Genomic DNA, 18782 nt, shown 5'->3' on the forward strand with positions numbered 1-18782 from the left:
ACTGTTTACAATGCTAGTTTAAAGTCACTTGTGCAAAATTCTTTGGCACCATGGAGGCTTGCAAGAACATTAAAGCAAACCTGAACTGGAGGATTGAGAACTGATTTGGAATTAATTAACAGGCTTCATACATCCTGAACTGCTACAGAAGAGACTCAAGTCTCTTTTACCAGACAAGGGTATTCCATAAATTTCTATCATTTCCGTTGCGCTAACCCACTCAAATCTTTGCTGCTGATGTTTTTAGCTCCCGTGCAAACATCAGACACCCACATTCACGATCACTTGCCCATCAACCCTCTACTAACACACTTAGCACTCTGGCATCTGCCAGTCCTGGAGAATTTACAAAGGAAGTCTACAAGGATGGTGCTGGGATTGGAGAATCTTAGCTATGAGCAAGGCTGGGGGTGCTTTCATTGAATCAAATTAGGCTAAGGGGAAATTTAATCAAGAATTATAAAATAACATGAGGCCTGGATGGGATACATTTGAAGCACAAGTTTTGTCCAGCAGAGCTAGAAGCTTACGGTGCTCTAGAACTCTGCCCTTTGGGCTGATGTAGGGAGATTTAGAAAGTAATTGGATGAGCACAATACCATCACCTCACTGCGTGTTGCTGTATTTGCTCAAACAAAAAGAATCATGATATGGAAAATCAAGATATGTCTGCTAAAATATTTTGGAATGCTCAAGATTTAAAACTGCATTTCATAAATATGTGTTACTTTATTAATATTAGGATTGGTAGCCTGGAAGAATAAGATGTACCGTGACATGTAATACAGTAAACCTAGAATCAGGAAGTGCAATTAGGTCAGATTATCCTTTTCCACCAGCATTTGTCTGAACCTTTGGAAGAAATATATATTGCAACATACCATCATCTTTCGTCCTCTCCATTAGAGCTGGGAAACATGGTACTCCATCCCCAATCCTGGTAAATGCCAGAACTTGAATCTCATATTGAGTGTATTTCCTCAGACCGTTCAAAACAACAGAGTGTGTAAAATTTCCTTTCACTAGATGTGTTTGTGTAGATTCAGAACCTTTCTCTTGGTACAGGATCTAGGACAGGATATATATGTATGGTTTAGCTCCACAAGTTAAAGTGCACATTTTTCATTTCATTTTATACATATTTAAATTTGAATTAACAGTCTGCTTTACTTGCCAAAATTTTTGAAGTATCTCTTAAAAGTTTAAGCTCATAACATTAAATAATGACAAGTTAAATCAAAAGATGTTATCAGACAAACAACTGTTCCTCAATTGCAAGATCTTAGAAATAGGACTTGAAGAAGGAAATTGCTTCTCCCCAGGCAAAAATTCATGATGATGAATCAAAGATGCTAAATAAGGTAGAGAAAATAAACCACAAACAAAACCTCAATTCAAGGAGGAGCAAATATGAGCAGTGAGTGAGATACTTTATTCAAATGTGATATTGAATTAAGGTTCTATCAGATAAGATGAACAACATATTTCATGACAATTTTCAAAAGGAAAGCAGGGGAATTTTTTGAGATGTTTACCCATTTTTGATATTAGTTAGTCAATTAACTGTTTAGCTGATGTACACAGGATCTTACTTTGGAAATATTCACTTGCTATATTTACCCATACAACAGAATAATTGCTCAAAGCATCTAATTCACTGACTTCACTTTGGAAGGTCCAATGATGTGAAAATATATACATAAAGTTATTCTGATGTTAGGATTAACAATCATACAATGTGCTTTCTTATTCAAAGTCAATCGCTTTCTTCAGAAGGGAAGGGGAAGAAGAGAAGAGTGGTAGTAAGAGGAGATTGACTAGTTAGGGAAAGAGACAGGAGATTTTGTGGATGTGAAAAAGACTCCTGGATGGCATGTTGCCTCCCAGGTGCTCTGGTCAGGGATGTCTCAGATCAGGTTCACAGCATTCCAGACGGGGAGGGTGAACAGCCAGGAGCTGTGGTACATATTGGTACCAACAAACAGGAAAGGGATGAAGTCCAGAAGAGAGAATATAGGGAGCTAGGTCGGAAGCTGAAAAGCAGGACATCAAGGGTGGTACTCTCTGGATTGCTGCTTGTCCCACTCACCAGTGAGGGCAAGAATAGGTTCATCTGGCAGATGAATATATGGCTGAAGAATCGGTGTAGGGGTTAAAGTTTCAGATTTGTTGATCATTGGGATCTGGGGGAAGTATGACCTGTACAAAAGGGATATATTACACACGAACTCAAGAGGGACCATATCCTTGCAGGCAAATTTGCTAGAGCTGTTGGGGAGGGTTTAAACTGGTTTGGCAGGGGGATGGGAACAAGAATGATAGGTCAGTGGAAGGGACAATTAGCGTAAAGGTAGACACAGCCTGCAGAGAGACCGCGAGGAAGGATAGATAGTTGCAAGGGCATAATTGCAGTCAGTAGAATGGGTTGAAAAGTGTCTATTGCAATGTGAGATGTATGAGGAACAAGGGCAAAGAACTTAGGGCATGGATCGGTACATTGAGCAATGATTTTGTGGATATTACAGAGACATGGTTGCCAATAAGGACAGGAATGGCTACTGGATGTTCCATGGTTTAGATGTTTCAAAAGGGACATGGAGGGAGGTAAAAGAAGTGGTAGAGTGGCATTATGAATCAAGGATCGTATCATATCATAATATCATAGCTGCAGAAAGTGAGGAAATCATGGTGGGAATGTCTACTAAGTCACTGTGGGTAAAGTAAAACAGAAAAGGAGCAATCACACTATTGGGAGTATTCTATAGCAACCCCCCTCCCCCTGCCCCACCAACATGGTGACTGCAACTTCCCCAATCTTGATTGGCACTTCCTTAGTGCGAAAGGTTCAGATATCAGTTTGTTAGCTGCGCTCAAGAAGTACACGCCTAATGAACTGACACAACATGCAGATAGGATGACCAGAGGAGATGCCATACGGGATCTAGTAGTAGATAATGAACCTGGTCAGATGACAGACCTCTCAGTGGGAGAGCATTTCGGAGACAGTGACCATAACTCCCTGACCTTTAGCAAAGCCTTGGACAGTGTTAGAGCAGACAGTATGGGAAAGTATTTAATTGGAGGAGGATGAATTATACTATTAGGCTAAACAGTGAATAGATGTACTTGGGGAAATATATAATGGAAATGTGGACGTTGTTTGGGGTCAACTTGCATGGGGTTCTGGATATCTTTCTCCCATTAAAGCAGGGAAAGGATGGCAGGGTGAAGGAGCCAGGGTTGACAAGAGGAAGAAAAAAATTTAAGTTGTAAGAAACAAGGGCTCTTGAGAGTTACAAAACAGCTATGAAGGAGCTTAAGGATGGACTCAGGAGAGCTAGAGAAGGCCTCAGCGAATAGGATTAATGAAAAGCCTAAGGCATTGTATATGCATGTGAAGGTCAGGAGGACGACTAGAGTGAGGATAGGACCAGTCATGGATAGAAGAGGAAACATGTCTGGAGTCGGAGAAGATATGGGAGGTCCTTAATGAGTAATTGGCTTCTGAATTCACCAATGAGAGGGAGCGTGACAAATGTGAAGTCAGTGCAGAACAGGCTGATATGCTGGAACATGTCAACTTTAAGAAAGAGGATGTGTGGAACTTTTGAAAAACATTACGATAGATAAGTGACCTGATAGGACATACCCCAGGTTACTATGGGAATCGAGGGAAGAGATTGCTGCGCCTTTAGAGATGATCTTTACAGCCTCAATAGCTATAGGAATAGTGCCAGATGATTCGAAGGTGACAAATGTGGTTTCTTTGTTCAAGAAAAATAATAGAGAGAACTCTAGGAATTATAGACCAGTGAGAAATTCACCAGTGGTAGGCAAATCATTGGAGAGGATTTTTAGAGAGAGGACTTATAAGCGTGTGAAGAAGCATATTTTAGTTAGGGATAGAAACATGGCTTTATGAGGGGCAGGTCATGCCTCACAAGTTTGACTGAAGTCTTTGAAAAAGTGACAAAACATATTGATGAAGACAGAGCAGTGGGTATGGTGTATATAGATTTTAATAAGGTATTTAACATGGATCCCCATGGTAGGCTTATTCAGAGAGGCAGGAGGCGTTGAATCCAGATAAACTTGGCTACATGGATTCAGAATTGGTTTGCCCACAGAAGGCGGAGGATGGTAGAAAATGGATTGTATTCTGCCTGGAGGGTGGTGACCAGTGGTGCTTGGCAGGGATCTGTTCTGGGACCCCAGCTCTTTGTGATTTTTATAACTTGGATGAGGAAGGGGAAAGGTGGGGTAGTAACTTTGCAGATGACATGAAGGTTGGCGGTGGTGTGGATAGTGTAGAAGGTTGTTGTAGGTTACAACAGGACATTGATAGGTTGCAGAGCTGGACTGAGAAGTAGCAGATGGAGTTCAATCCAGAAAAGTGTGAAGTGATTCACAATGGAGAGTTGAACTTGAAGATAGTTATTCAGGATTAATAGCAGGATTCTTACCAATGGGAGGAACAGAGGAATCTTGGGATTCATGTTCATAGATGCCTCAAAGTTGTAGCGCAAGTTGATAGGGTTGTTAAGACTTGCATAGATTGAGAAGACAGCCAAAGACTTTTTCCCAGAGTGGATATGACTTTCAGGATCATAACTTTAAGCGGTTGGGAGGAAAGTATGGGGCGGGGGGATATCAGTGGTAGGTTTTTGTTTGCACACAGCTTGGTAGGTATGTGGAATGCAGTGCCAGTTTTTGATACAATAAGGGCATGATGGCACGTGGATGAAAGAAAAATGGAAGGCTATGTAGTAGGAAGGGTCAGATTGATGTTGGGAGTAGTTAAAAGATCAGCACAGTACAGGAAGGGCCTGTACTGGTTACATTGTCCTATGTTCCCTTAAAAATTATTTATTTTTTTACATGAAGGCTGGCAAGGGAAGTGAATACCTTTATCACATCACAGGTGAACTTACTTCTTGAATAATGACAGTTTTCCCAAGACAAACCCAGTTTTAAAAAATCCAAGAAATTATACACTTCAAAAGCATCACATTTCATTTTCACATGGGCATAAATTGCTGTTTCTCCAACATCAATAAGTCAACCACTGCTTTTTTTCTCACGACAAGCAGTGAGGAACTATAAATATGCCTTGGCATTGTCATCCACATGACAAGAAAAAGAAATAAGTAAAATTAAACCACTTCTAGAGTTATGTGTTTATAAAGCCATATTTGACCATTATTAAAAGACTAGACTATGGAAACATGGTGAAATATGGCTTTAATTCTCCTTTCTGAGAAAGCCTTTAAGTCAGTTACAGAAATAATTTAAAAACTCCGTAGAATATTCTCTATTTTGCTATGGGAATTTTTTTAACCCTTTGAATCATACAGTACGGAAAATATTTTTCATTTCTTAAAAAATATAGACCATATTCTGCATAAAAATAATAAACATATTTAAAAGTTAATGATAGTTAAATATTTGTAGCACAATTTTTTTGTCTAGCTGAAGGCTTGAAACTGCACAAATGTAATCTTATTCATTTCCCATCATAGTATATATACATTATTTTCTGATGTTGAATAATTAGGCATTGAATACTGTATGAAGGCCAACCATGGCACAACATTGATAATAGTTTCCAAGGCTAGCATTGCAGCTCTTTCATGAGATAACTGATGAGAAGTAACCAGAGGAACAGAATCATAAAAATAATGAGAACATACAAGAAAACATTAAACAGTGCATATATTTCAAAATCGCACAGATGACCTTTAGACTAATATGTGTTTAGTAAGTAGATTAATAATGTTATTAGACTTGGCCTACTGTCCAGCTGTACTTATACATTATGATGCACATGTACATCAATCATATATTTTTTTCTAGGGCTTATTTATATAATGAGCTATCAAACAAGAAACACCTGATCTTCTGCCAGACCAACATGATAACCCAGGGTTTTAGCAAAACAGCATTTTAGTATTTATATGTAGAGTTGGCCTGAGCATATGGTTGAGTCTTGAAGGTTTAAAGTAAAAATTCCAGATTCATTTTAAATTGCTTACTAACTATGTGACACATTGGATGGATTATGTTTCATTTCTGAACCAGCAGAGTTAAACAGGATGAACTGAGCTTTGTAGAGACATGATATGCATGGCAATGGAACAACATCAGATTAATACTCTATCATTTCAAAATCTGCGCAGTAGTGGCATTGATGAATATAGGAACAGCAGAAGGGATTTCAGCCACTCTAATAGATCAAGGCCTATCTACAACTCAGATCTATTTATGCCTTCTGGTTCCACGTCCTTTGACAATATCAGCTCATAAAAAAAAATTACTGAGCACGATCTTGAAATTTTCAATTACTCTGCATTCAAATATTTGTTACATTAGAAGTTACTCATTACTCATGTTTAAAAGTGTTTCATATCAATGCTTGGAGAGTTCCCTGAATCAATCTATTTTTTTCTGTGTTTTCCTCATCAGGTCTGTTTGCTGTCAGTACAGTTTACTTTTAGCTCTTATCTTTCTTGGGAGATTACATGGTTAACGTTGGAAAGGGGAACCTGACAGTCACATTTTCATGTTATGACATGAACGGACCCTTCTGTCTTTTTATGTTTATCTCTTTAATTAAGTCAATGATACGTGATACCTTGTATCCTAGTATAAGTCCATTTTGATCTGATTCTGGAACTGGTCCCCACATAACCAGGATCTGTGTAGGACTCACAGCCTCTGCTGTTGCATTTCCTGGAGCAGCTGATGGAACTGAAATTAAAGAGCAAAGGAAGAAATTTCACCAGAAAATCATTAGAATCAAAGACTTTACAATTAACTGAAATAAATTATACACTGTACGAAGCAATTATCACAGCTGGATCAAATGCATGGATACACACAAAACATACACAATAATTAAATCGGATAAAGAGATGGATATTGAGCCCTTAAACCTGATGAAAATGAGAAAATGAAATGGAAGAACTCTCTTCAGATTGCTGGCGTCAATCAAATAGTTGCTTGAATGGATGTCTGAAGATAATGGTCATTTTAATGAATAATCTTGTGATGCCAATAGATATTATTACCTAGGTATTATTTAAGAAATGCATTGAACTCTAAACACATTCTCAGGTTAAGTTACACTCTATTGTTGTATGATCCAGGGCGTTCAGTTTCAGCTTGTAGCACAATGACCGGATGATAATGGGACCTGGTATTCAAAATAAACTGGGGTTTCTACTGGCAAAGTGAGTAGACTCTACTCTACTATGCTTAAAGAATAATGAAATTCTGTATAATATATCAACCAGTTAATTAAATAGGGGTAACAGCTTGGTTTTCACTTTGATTAAATTATAAAGAGAAGACTGAGAAAAAATATTAAACATGGAGAGATTATTTCCTTTCATACAAGCGTTATTGAATATTATCTCGAGCTTCCTAGCAGAAGTTGGCAAAATGAACTGAAAAGTTGCTTGTGTTGTCCACTGAGGTAATGAAGTCCTCTGTTGGTTGAGGTCCACCATGGATGTCAGTGCAGCATGGCTAGTACTCTAGCCAGGGCAGTATGAAGTGGAGAGCAAGCTGTTGCCCATGCAGCTGTCTCTCTCTCTCCACACATCTGATGAATCCAAAGGAACCTTTGGAGTTAATGTGTTTTCATCATTATTTTGTGGAATTAAAACATTAATGAGCAATTATTGGGAATTGCCTTTTCTGAAATTATTTTACTACGCCTGAAAGTGTTAAATATTGTTTAGATATCTTATTATTACATGGTTCACCAAATTATTTTTATCACAGATGTTCCTATAATGGATCGAAGAAATGATTCGATATTGGCAATCAGAGTACAGCTTTGTTTGCTCATAAGCTAACCTGTGGCAATTACATTTTACCACAGTGATACAATTAGTTTAGGATTACATCCCAAGGTTTTTTCCCTGATTAACTAATTGCACCAAACCACACTGAATTCCCTACAGAAAGAATTACTAATCTCAATGAATTGTCTAGGAGTGCTGTAGAGAGTTGAACTGAGGAGATAATTCATTGCATCATTTATTGACAGACTAGGCAAAAAAGGTACTACCAACACCCAGACACAATTCAATTGCCCACAATCTCGAGTAAATAAAGTATCTTCATGATAACTCTTCGCTGAGTTAATTACCTTGAATCTTCTTCATTATTCTGGGGTAGAAAAAAATCAATGAGAACTCCTGATCTTTGGAAAATTAACACTTAATCCTATTCCTCAAATTTCCTTATGACATAGAAGGAGGCATTTAAGTTTCTTAAATTTGTTCCATATCCATATAAGTGCACTTCTATGCAAGGGGAAACAGCCCTAACTTATTATTTCCCTCCACCCCCAAAGTCCGAGGGTAAGGTGAGCTCCTCAAGAATTTGTTCTGTGGGGATACAGTAAAAGTAAACTAACATTCATCCACTCTGACTTTGCACTGGTAATTCCAATACTACAGAATGCTTTGCCTTCTACTCTTTCACAAAGGTTATGGTGAGAAGGCGGGGGAGTGGGACTAAATAGGAGAAAATGAATCAGCTCATGATAAAATGGCGGAGCAGACTCGATGGGCCGAATGGCCTACTTCTGCTCCTTTGTCTTATGGTCTTTCTGGATGTTTAAGTCCACCAAAAATGGACTTTATATTTAAACTTTTTGCTTTACTCTTGCTCAGGTTATACACCACTTAACATCAAAAATTTCATTAACAAACATGAAGAGCTCAATTTGTAAGAGTCTAGCATTATGACTCCATTGCCAGACTTCACTCTTTGACCAGAAGGATGAAGCTGGCTGCTGGATAACGACCATTAAGAACAATGACGATGTTTACCTCAGGGCTTGTTTTGAAAAAATATGTGCATTCCTGTGAGATTTAGTATTTTGTTGTTGTTGTGCATCTAACTTGGCACGTTCAAAATATGCAAAACACACTCAGAAAAGAAATTCAAATGCCGGGCATAGGTCAACACGCTAAGCAAAACTCGGAAAAAATAATACGCATAATATGCCAAGCAAAACAATTGTCTGGACTGCAGCTGGCTGAAACTGGTTCTATCCATACATCTGATGACTTGCCTTGACATCTTAAAAGTGCCTGTTTAGGATGACACAGCATGCCCACATGAACTGTACACTCATAAGAGCACACAGAATTTGATTCAGTATGATAAATCAAACTATGGATCTCCATTCTGAGGATTTAAGGAGGACTTTGTACCATTGGATTAGAAACAAGGCATCTTAAACAATTCACTTTTATTCACATTTTCTGTACATTTGTGATGATTTGAATATTTTGTTTCTAATCTTCAAGGATGATGACATTTGGAGGAGTTGGTTTGAACTCTGGTTACAAAGCTCAGTAAGTAGTAACTTTACATCCAATGATATTAATGAAGTATTACCACACTGTCAGCTTAAAAAAAATCCTCAAAGTGAGGCTTTATAAGCAAAAGCACTGACAAAAATATCAAAAGTACAGAAAGACATAAAAATATATTTAAATTAGGTTGAAATTCTTGTAGGCTAATTGAAAAACAAAAGGATCAGCATAGCTGATTCCTTTCATCTTCAGGACCAAAGCCCTGACAGCTATCAGCATTCAAAAAGAAAAGACTATGAGAATTCACTTTGAATCTAGATAATAAAGCTATGAAATCATGCCATAAGGATTAAAAAAAAGCATACACTTGTAACAGAAGAAAAGAAAACATTCTTCAGCTGCAGTGAAGGACCAGCAGTAAGCAGGAAAAGACAACTTATATTTGGTCTTATAATGTTACACCTAAACAAGATATGAAGGCTATTCACCTTCTATCATGGACATTGCTGAACATATGCTTTTACATATTTTTCCTGAAGTTGACAGTAATCTTAAGGTGCTTCCTATCTCATATCATAGTTTCATACTTTGTTTTATTCAAGAGTACCTGATTCTCTTGTGCATCCTTGAACTTGACGGCTCCAGGGCCCTGATCCAATAGCATTAAAAGCCTGGATCTGAAACATATAGTTGGTCCATTCCTCCAGATTCTCGATGGTGATTTCCCTCTCCAGACGATCATTAATGATCTGGGTCGCAGGCGTGCCCTGACCATCCAGTCTCCAATACTTAATTCTGTATCCAACTGATTCAGGGTTACCATTGTACTCAGACTCCGGAAGAGGCTGTGAATAAATAAATATCAAGTAGATTATGGATGAAATGGAACATGCTGGTAATCATATAAATTGTTTCTGAGCCAAGGACAATACATTATAGTACATTAACAAGCAAATTGTTTAATCTAAAAAAGAAATTTGGTTGTTAATCCCTGTGAAGAAGTACTCAATGAATTTGAGAATGGGCTGATTTTCTTGTTCTTAACTTGAGTGTATTAGCTCGGAGCAAAGTTGTATACACTGGAAAACAATAATAAATTGAGCAAGTTTGATTCCAAGTATTTTTCCTCCTGACTGATTTTCTTTTACTCACTGTATCCAACCACCCTTTTAAAAAACTTTTCTGGGATATACTTATTAGGAAAATAGAGCATAAAGGCAGTTCTTAGGGAGAATATCCTGGAGGGATTGTCCAATGAGCCACATGGGTAAAATTTAGAAATAAGAAAAGGCTGATTACTTTGCTGCCTTTATACTATTAGCTTCCCAATATTCAGTGGGAATTAGAGGAACAGATACATAAGCAAATCGTAGATGAATGTGTGAACAATAGGGTTACAGCAGTTGGGTGAATTTTAACGTTCTCAGTATAGACTGAGATTGTGTCACTGCAAGGGGCTTTGATGGGGTGGAATTTGTTCAGAACATCCAATAAACTTTTTTTTTGAGACAATATGTGGAGAATCCTATAGAGAAGGAGCAGTACTTTACTTTATCTTAAGAAAATAGGCAGGTGACGAAAGTGTCTGGAGGGGGACACTTTAGGACTAGTGACCATAATTCTGTAAGTTCCAGTGCAGGTATGAAAAGGTTCCTTATGGTTGTTATTGCCACAGGTGGTAATGGGGACAAGTTCCCACTACCTATCAAATGTTGCCAATGGTGTGCGACTCAAATAGTTTCTGACAACCATGTTCAGCTCCTGGCCTTCACATATTTTTGTCAGCTGTGGTGGGCAGGTCATCTAAGAGAAGGAAAACTCTGATCTCAAAACTCCATTGCCTTCTGGCTATACCACTTATGGGGAAGGCTTCATAAGTAAACCTTAAGGTACAACTCTTCTCACTAACAAGGACATCTTCAGGAGGTGGTGCCTCGAGAAGTTGCAAGCATCATTAAAAACACTCACCAACCAGAACGTGCCCTCTTTGTGTTACTACCATTAGGGAGGAGCTATAGAAGCCTGAAGAACTATATTCAATGTTTTAAGAACATCCTTGTACCCGTCGCCATCAGATTTCTGAACACTCCACGAACACAACCATGTTATTCATTTATTTATTTTGTAATTTATAATTATGTATATGCCTTGCACTCTGTTACTGCTGCAAAACACAAAAAAAAATCACAATACAGGTCATGTATAATAAAACTGATTCTGATCGAGTGCAGAACCCCATACCCCAGCTTTTCCGCTGGTTAAAGATACAAGCTCTTTTTCCATTGGGGCATATCACGTTAGTCTGACCTCCAACCTGGAATTTCCCAATTTCCATCCATCCCAATCTACACCTCTGTGGATTGGACGCCTCATCTCCACACACTGGACTTCACAAGGCTAGATGGTGAAAGGCAGCAAAGTTAGCTGCCTGCAGAATGTGACACTCAGAGAAGTTCAATATCAACTAAAATTCAACAAAATAATTAAGAAAGTGATTAATGTTTGTTTAAACCTAATACACACATTTAAAAAAAAGCAATAAAAGAAAAAATAAGACAAATAAAATGACATACTTTCCTCTTGCATCAATAAATCTTTACCCACCCAGGATAAACAGAGATTCCACAATTTACTGTTGAGGAATCCCAGCAAGATTTGACTCTGCTGTTGGATTTCCCATGGAACCAGACAGTGATGAAAAACAACAGATTCTGCCTTGTCAAATTTGCAAAGTCTGAGACTCCTGCATTTCACAGTGCATACATGCAAGACCCATTTCAGCATCAGAACTCAAGCGTTTGCAAACACTACAGTCAATAAGACCCGGCCCAGAGTCTTCGAATGTCTAATACAGTCACAAACAAACTAAATAATAAATAAATAACTCCAAAAATGCTTCTAAACTTTTTCTTAAGCTAATCTACTAAAAAAAGGAAAATTCTTTAACCTCATAAACCCAAATCAAATGAATGAGATGGGTATCCTGTACTGGTCTGGGATCATAGAAGATAAATGCTGGGGAATCTCAGCAAGCACCTGCTCCCCTCCAGGCATAACTACCAGCAAAATCCATCAGAATCCAGGCACTATGATGCTGAATAGTAACACCATTTAGTGTTAATAAAAATATATTGATGAAAGAACTGCAGCCTCTAGTGTTTCAATCTGTCAAAAGATCTAAGAAATATATTGTAGATTTAAAAGTGTGGAAAACTGATTTGCATCCATGGAAGAACACAAAGTTTTAATCTAATTAAAATATCAAAACATTTTCATATTGAACCCTGAGTAATGGTTTAGAAAATTGATTAGTAAGGCTTGACTGAGCAAAACCATACATCCCTGGAACCACTTTGCCGTTTATTTTGAACAGCTTTCTATAAAATCAGTATGAAAAACCTCATTGAAAATCTCCCGCATAACTTCTCATTACAGATGACAAGCTTACTATAAATGATTAAGTTAAGGACGTTCTCAAAAGATGCACTTGTTGACAGAGATGACTGAGTGTCTGGTGACAGAAAATATGAGATTTATGAATATTTCCTGTTTACAAGATAATTATTTGTGCTTTTTTTATTTCAGTCTATCCAGAAATATCCAGAAAACCAACCATAACACTACAACATTCTTAAATGATTCCAGTTTTTGCATTTACTCTCAACATAAGAATTAAATCCATTGCATAGTAACTATCTGCATAAATAACTTTCTGACTTGTCATAATATTCTTTTACAAAATGGAACTGGGCAAATATATCCAGAAAGACTCACAGTTCTCAATTAAGTTCATCTTTATTTATACTAACACGTCCATGTGTCAGCTAATTTTTCACTGAGTTGTAAGATCGTCAGCATTATATTTTATCTTCCATTATTATCTTTAATTTAATAGTCAGTTCAATTCATTTTATGATTTCTGTGCAACACACTGATTAAATGCCTCTTAGATCAATATCATTTGCAAACTTGGTCAATCTAAGAAATTACTGTAAATTAAACTTTGTTGTACTTTTAACACCACTTGCTGTGGCATCCTGTTTAGTCCTTCCACCAAATCTTACAAAACTCTTAACAGAAATTCCCATCTGTTGTAACTTGCTCTTATTTTGCAGCTTGTCATTTTCACTAATTTGGAAAGCATCATTCTTACTCCATTAGCTAAATCTATTTTTTTTCATTTCACTAATTAACACAGCATCTTCACTTACCACCCAACGGACCCACAGACTTGTCTCGCTTGCAGTTCGCACTGTGATGCTTGCTGGCGCTACGTCGGGTGGAGCCTGCAGAGTTTGAATCACACGGGAAGGCCAACTCACAGGACTGGAGCCCACAATGTTCATCTGTTTTATTCGAAACCTAACGACAAAATAATGATGTACACTTATCACAAGAATTAATTTCATTGTTCAGAGTTAAATCAAATATAATCTTTATAATTCCAGCATGAGTTAAATTGCCATATTCCCCATTAGCCAGGTGGTCAGGTATATTACACAGGCCTATTAAACTTGATAGCTCATTCAACATTTGAAATGAGAACAGAAATTCAAATAAGTACCATATCTTTGACTCAAGGCTACCACTGACATGATGAGTTCTGTGCATGGTTCTGGTCCTGTGCTTTAGAGATCTAGACGTCCATTAAAAATGCATGTGTGGACATGCATGGAATTCTAAAATCTTAGCTGCATTGTTGCAGGAAGGTACAAGCTGATGCCAAGCACTAAAACAGCTGCAATAAATACATCAAAAAACAGAGCACTTACTTTCCCCCTGCAGGCAAAGGCTCATGATGTGAAACTATTTCACTAATATCAGCACCTTTTTCCAAACCTTGTCTGCAGTCAGTTCCCATTGGTGAGGTACAAAATGTATCAAGCAAGCATTTTCACCAACTGACCACAAACAAGGTTTGGGAAACAAACTCACCTCAAAAATGCACACACCTTACAGAAAACATTATTGGATATCTATTAATGGGCATTTGGCCAACATCTCCCTTCATAAGAAATAAAACACAGGAGAAGGCTATTTGGAGTTTCACACCTGTTGACTCATTCACTGATTAATTCCTCAGTCTTGCATATATTTATCAATCTCCGCCTTAAATATATTTACTGATGTGTCTTCCACCATGCAGGGTAGAGAAGTGCAGAAATTCACTACCTTCTCAGAATTCTCCAAGTACCTAATCTAGAGCTGAGCTCAAACTGTAGTTCTTTACGGTAATGGTTCCTGCTCACCGACAGGCCGTTTTTGGGGTAAGCCCTGCAGCCCGTGGACGAACCGATCCCATGTCGATGTCACCAACTGAACATCGCGGGAGAAAACTCAACAACACAAGCAGCGGATTGGCTGATGGAGGCCTGTGTACTCGGATCGCTCTCTCTCTGTCTCTCTCTCAATGGTGGGGGAAAGCTTACAACTGATTCTCAAGTCGGAGAACTCGGAATGAAAGCAACATGGCAGACTTTAACATCGCAGGCAGCGATTTGTTTTGTTTAATCACTCCACTCGCTATATTGACACCTCTCTGTCTGTTTATCAAGGAGAGAGAGAGAGCCTGTGCCACGTTGAGTTGTCGGGTAAATGATTAGTTTCTGTTATGCTGCAGATCATGGTCTCTCTTTGGAAGCTTTGCTTGCTTGGTGAGTGGTGGGTGCTGATGCTTTTTACTGAAATAAGTGGGGAGGGTTGATGCTTTGTTGCTGCTTGTGCATGGCAGGGGGGAGAAGGGGGCTTTGAGTGACAGTAAAAGCATTAGAACCCCAGTCGTTGAGATACTCATGTTTTTTTCCTGTATATCTGCGAAGAGCGAGAACTTCAGGTTGCATATTGCTTGCATTCTCTGATATTAAATGGAACCATTTGAATCATATCTACTCTTTCCTGAGGAATGACTTGGATCCGCTCCGGTTTTCCTGCCGTCACAAACAGATGAGCTGCAGGTGCCATCTCATTGGCTCTCCACTCAGCTGCAGAACATCTGCACAGTGAAGACCCATACATCAGGATGCTCTTCAATGACTGCAGCTCATCATTTTACACCATCGTCCTCACAAAACTAATCAATAATCTCCAAGACCTAGACCTCAATACCTCCTTGTGTAACTGCATCCTCGATTTCCTCACTTGCAGACTCCACAGTCAGTCCTTAAAGGCAACACCATCTTTGCCACACAGACGCACCACAAAGCTGTGTGCTTCCCCCGCTCTTCTTGCTTTACACTTATGGCTGTGAGGCCAGGTACAGCTCCAATGCCATATTTAAGCTCGCTGGCGACACCACTGTTGTTGGCCGAATCAAAGGTGATGACAAATTGGCATACAGGAGGGAGACTGAAAATCTGGTTGAGTGGTACCACAACAACCACCTCTGACTCAACATGCGCAAAATCAAACAGCTGGTTGTTGACTACCAGAGGAAGAAACTGGAGGCCCTTGAGCCAGTGCTTATTAGGGGATTGGAGGTTGAGAGTGTTAGTAACTTTCATTTCCTGTGCATTATCAGAGGATTTGTTCCAGGACCATCCTGTAAATGCCTTTTCAAAAAAAGTACAGCAACACCTCTACTTTCTTACAAGTTTGTGCAGATTTGGCATGGCATCTATACTTCTGATAGACCTCTATAGATGCACAGTGGAGAGTATCCTGATTGAAAGGAGTATTGGCTCAGCAGAAACACTGATGTTGGTTCACTTATCTTCCAGTAGATTTGGAGTAGTGAGCAGACAATGCTCCAGTGGTACTTCTCTAGTACTTTGATATGCTTGCTAGACATACACCAGCATTTATTCAATGAATTGTACTAGGTTTGAGATTTTGCTGTTTCAACACCCTTTTCTTTATAAACCAAACGTTATGCTGACACCTTGAAGGTAATGGCGAATCTTATCTCAGATGTTATCCTTTCCTAAGGGATGACGCCTGTGGTACGGGAAATGGTTCACACTTTCCAGGGTCTCACCATGGGGATTTGTTGTCAGAGACTGATGTTTCATAAAGGGTGAGGTTGACGGGAGTTCTTTGCTTTGTGTATGGTCTTGAATGCTTCGCTTGATACCGCTATCGCAGAGTGTTCTTATTTAGGCATATAGACCAGCTCTGCAGACAGTATCCTAGGTATGAAACAACACACACACAAAATGCTAGAGGAACTCAGCAGGTCAGTCAGCGTCTGTGGAAACGAACAAACAGTTGACAATTTGAGCCGAGACCCTTCATCAGAACTGGAAGGGAAGGGGAAGGTGCCAGAATAAAACAGTGGGGGGGGGAGTGGGGAAGAGGAAGGAGGCTAGCTGGAAGGTGATAGGCCAAGGCCAGTTGGGTGGGAAAAGTAAAGGGCTAGAGAAGAAAGAATCTGATAGGAGAGGAGAGTGGACCATAGGAGAGGGAAGGAGGAGGGAACCCCAGGGAAAGTGATAGGAAGCTGAGAAGAGGTAAGAATCCAGAGTAGGGAATAGAGAAAGAGGCAAGGAGGGAAACATTTTTTACCAGAAACAGAAATCGATATTCAAGCAATCAGGTTGGAGGCTACCCAGACGGAACACAAGATGCTATTCCTCCACCCCGAGGGTAGCCTCATCTTGACGTGAGAGGAGGCCATGGACCAACATGTCGGAATGTGAATGGGAATCAGAATTAAAATGTTTGGCCAATTTTGGTGGATGAACGAAGCGGTCCTCCAATTTACAACAAGTCTCATCGAAGTAGAGGAGGCCACATCAGGAGCACTAGACACAATAGACGACCCCAGCAGATTCACAGATGAAGTGCTACCTTGCCTGGAAAGGTTATTTGGGGCCCTGAATGGAGGTAAAGGTGGAAATGAATGGTATAATTTGAATATAATTGCTGGATGATGTTTTCACTCAGATCTCCCCACTTTCTCTCCCTGTATGCTAACTTTCATTGATTCATGTATAAGGACACATGGGTCTGACTGAACACCAACACATTTCAATTTCTCACCATTTGAAAAATGATCACCATTTCTATTTTTCCACTGAAGTGTTTTTTTCCACTTGGATATGTCTATCACTCATGGTCTTCTCATTTAAATCTTTGCCATTAATTGTGAACAGCTGAGCTCCCCGCACAATCCCCAATGGCTGCCTCTTAGTCACAGCCTTTCACAACATGACCAGTTTATTCTTATTTGCTATTTCTTATCCATTAATCCTTAGCAAATGTGATTGTATTAACCATAATCCCAGGAGTTTGTTTGTTTTGATAATCTGTTTAGTGACTGCTTATCAAAATCTTCCATTACACTGCATCTACATTACCCGCCACCCCCTCAGATAGCTACAACTTCGACATAATCTGTCAAACAAATTTTCCTCACACGAGACCATGCTGTTTGACCCAATCCTATCATTATTTTCTCGATGCCCTGCTTCTACCGCCTTAAGAAAAAATATGTGCGTTTTTTTCTACTACTGATGTTTGGCTAACTAATCTTTAGTTCCTTGTTTTCTTTCCCCTGCCTTTCTTGCAAAGTAAGGTTACATTTGTTACATTCCAGTCTGTGGGGATCATTCAAGATTCCACGGAATTTTATAAGATAACAACCCACTACCTTTATAGCTACCTCTCTCGGCCGTTATCGTCAAGTACTAGCATTTATCAGCTTTCAATCCTGCTACTTTATCCAATTTTATTGCTAACTTTCTTTAATTCCTCATTCATGTTTGATCTGACAATCTACACTATGTCCTGAAACTGAAAACTATCTTCCATGGAAACAGAAAAAAAAATAGATGTTTTTAATTTCTCTGTCGATTCACTATTTCCACATAATTTTTCCCATCTGAGATAGCAAGGGGTCCAAGTTAACTCTTGTTAATATTTTCCTTTTTAAGTATATGTCAAAGATTTCTCACTAGATCTGTTTTTATTTCTCACAAGATTACTCACTTGTTCTCATTCATCTTGGCTTATTTACTTCCTTATTCTAAAGATGTTTCTAAACTGTCCTGACAGTTATTTATGAAGTCAGCACAAATCACCAAGGGATGACTGTGTTTTACATTACAGCACCATCAAAGTTCCCTCTCAGGTATGCACCCATGCACATACACACATCTTTTGCTACTAGCCCACAAAGGAATTTAAACTGTGCACAAAAGTTTGCACTGGCATGTTAAGTTTATTTCACAATTGTACAAAATCACATTTCCTTTTCCGGTTTCTGATGCGATTTTGACAAGGTGGAGTTCGTGATGATTTGTCGGCAGATTTTAAACCTGGTTTATTTCTACTGTTTTATTGAAGAAATTATTGATTCACTACGTTGAATTCCAAAGAAGCAAAGGGCATGAGGCACAGAAGAAGTGCTGGCAACACACACAAAACGCTGGAGGAACTCAGCAGGCCTGGCAGCATCTATGGAAAAGAGCACAGTCGGCATTTCAGGCCGAGACCCTTCGGCAAGACTGC

The 18782-nt window shown here is 38.9% G+C and overlaps 1 protein-coding gene across 2 annotated transcripts in view; it reads right to left on the reverse strand.

The window, feature by feature from the left end:
• Positions 1-18782, reverse strand: part of sdk1a (sidekick cell adhesion molecule 1a) — a 779580-nt gene that overhangs the window by 132313 nt on the left and 628485 nt on the right. For both annotated transcript variants that reach the window (XM_063058961.1, XM_063058960.1), the window contains exons 24-27: positions 13547-13697; positions 9943-10180; positions 6632-6747; positions 882-1068 (exon numbers count right to left, since the gene is read on the reverse strand). In XM_063058961.1, the coding sequence (XP_062915031.1) occupies positions 882-1068; positions 6632-6747; positions 9943-10180; positions 13547-13697 (692 nt within the window). The remainder of the gene's footprint in view (positions 1-881; positions 1069-6631; positions 6748-9942; positions 10181-13546; positions 13698-18782) is intronic.

This window comes from Mobula hypostoma, chromosome 9, assembly GCF_963921235.1.
Source record: "Mobula hypostoma chromosome 9, sMobHyp1.1, whole genome shotgun sequence".
Classification (NCBI taxonomy): Eukaryota; Metazoa; Chordata; class Chondrichthyes; order Myliobatiformes; family Myliobatidae; genus Mobula; species Mobula hypostoma.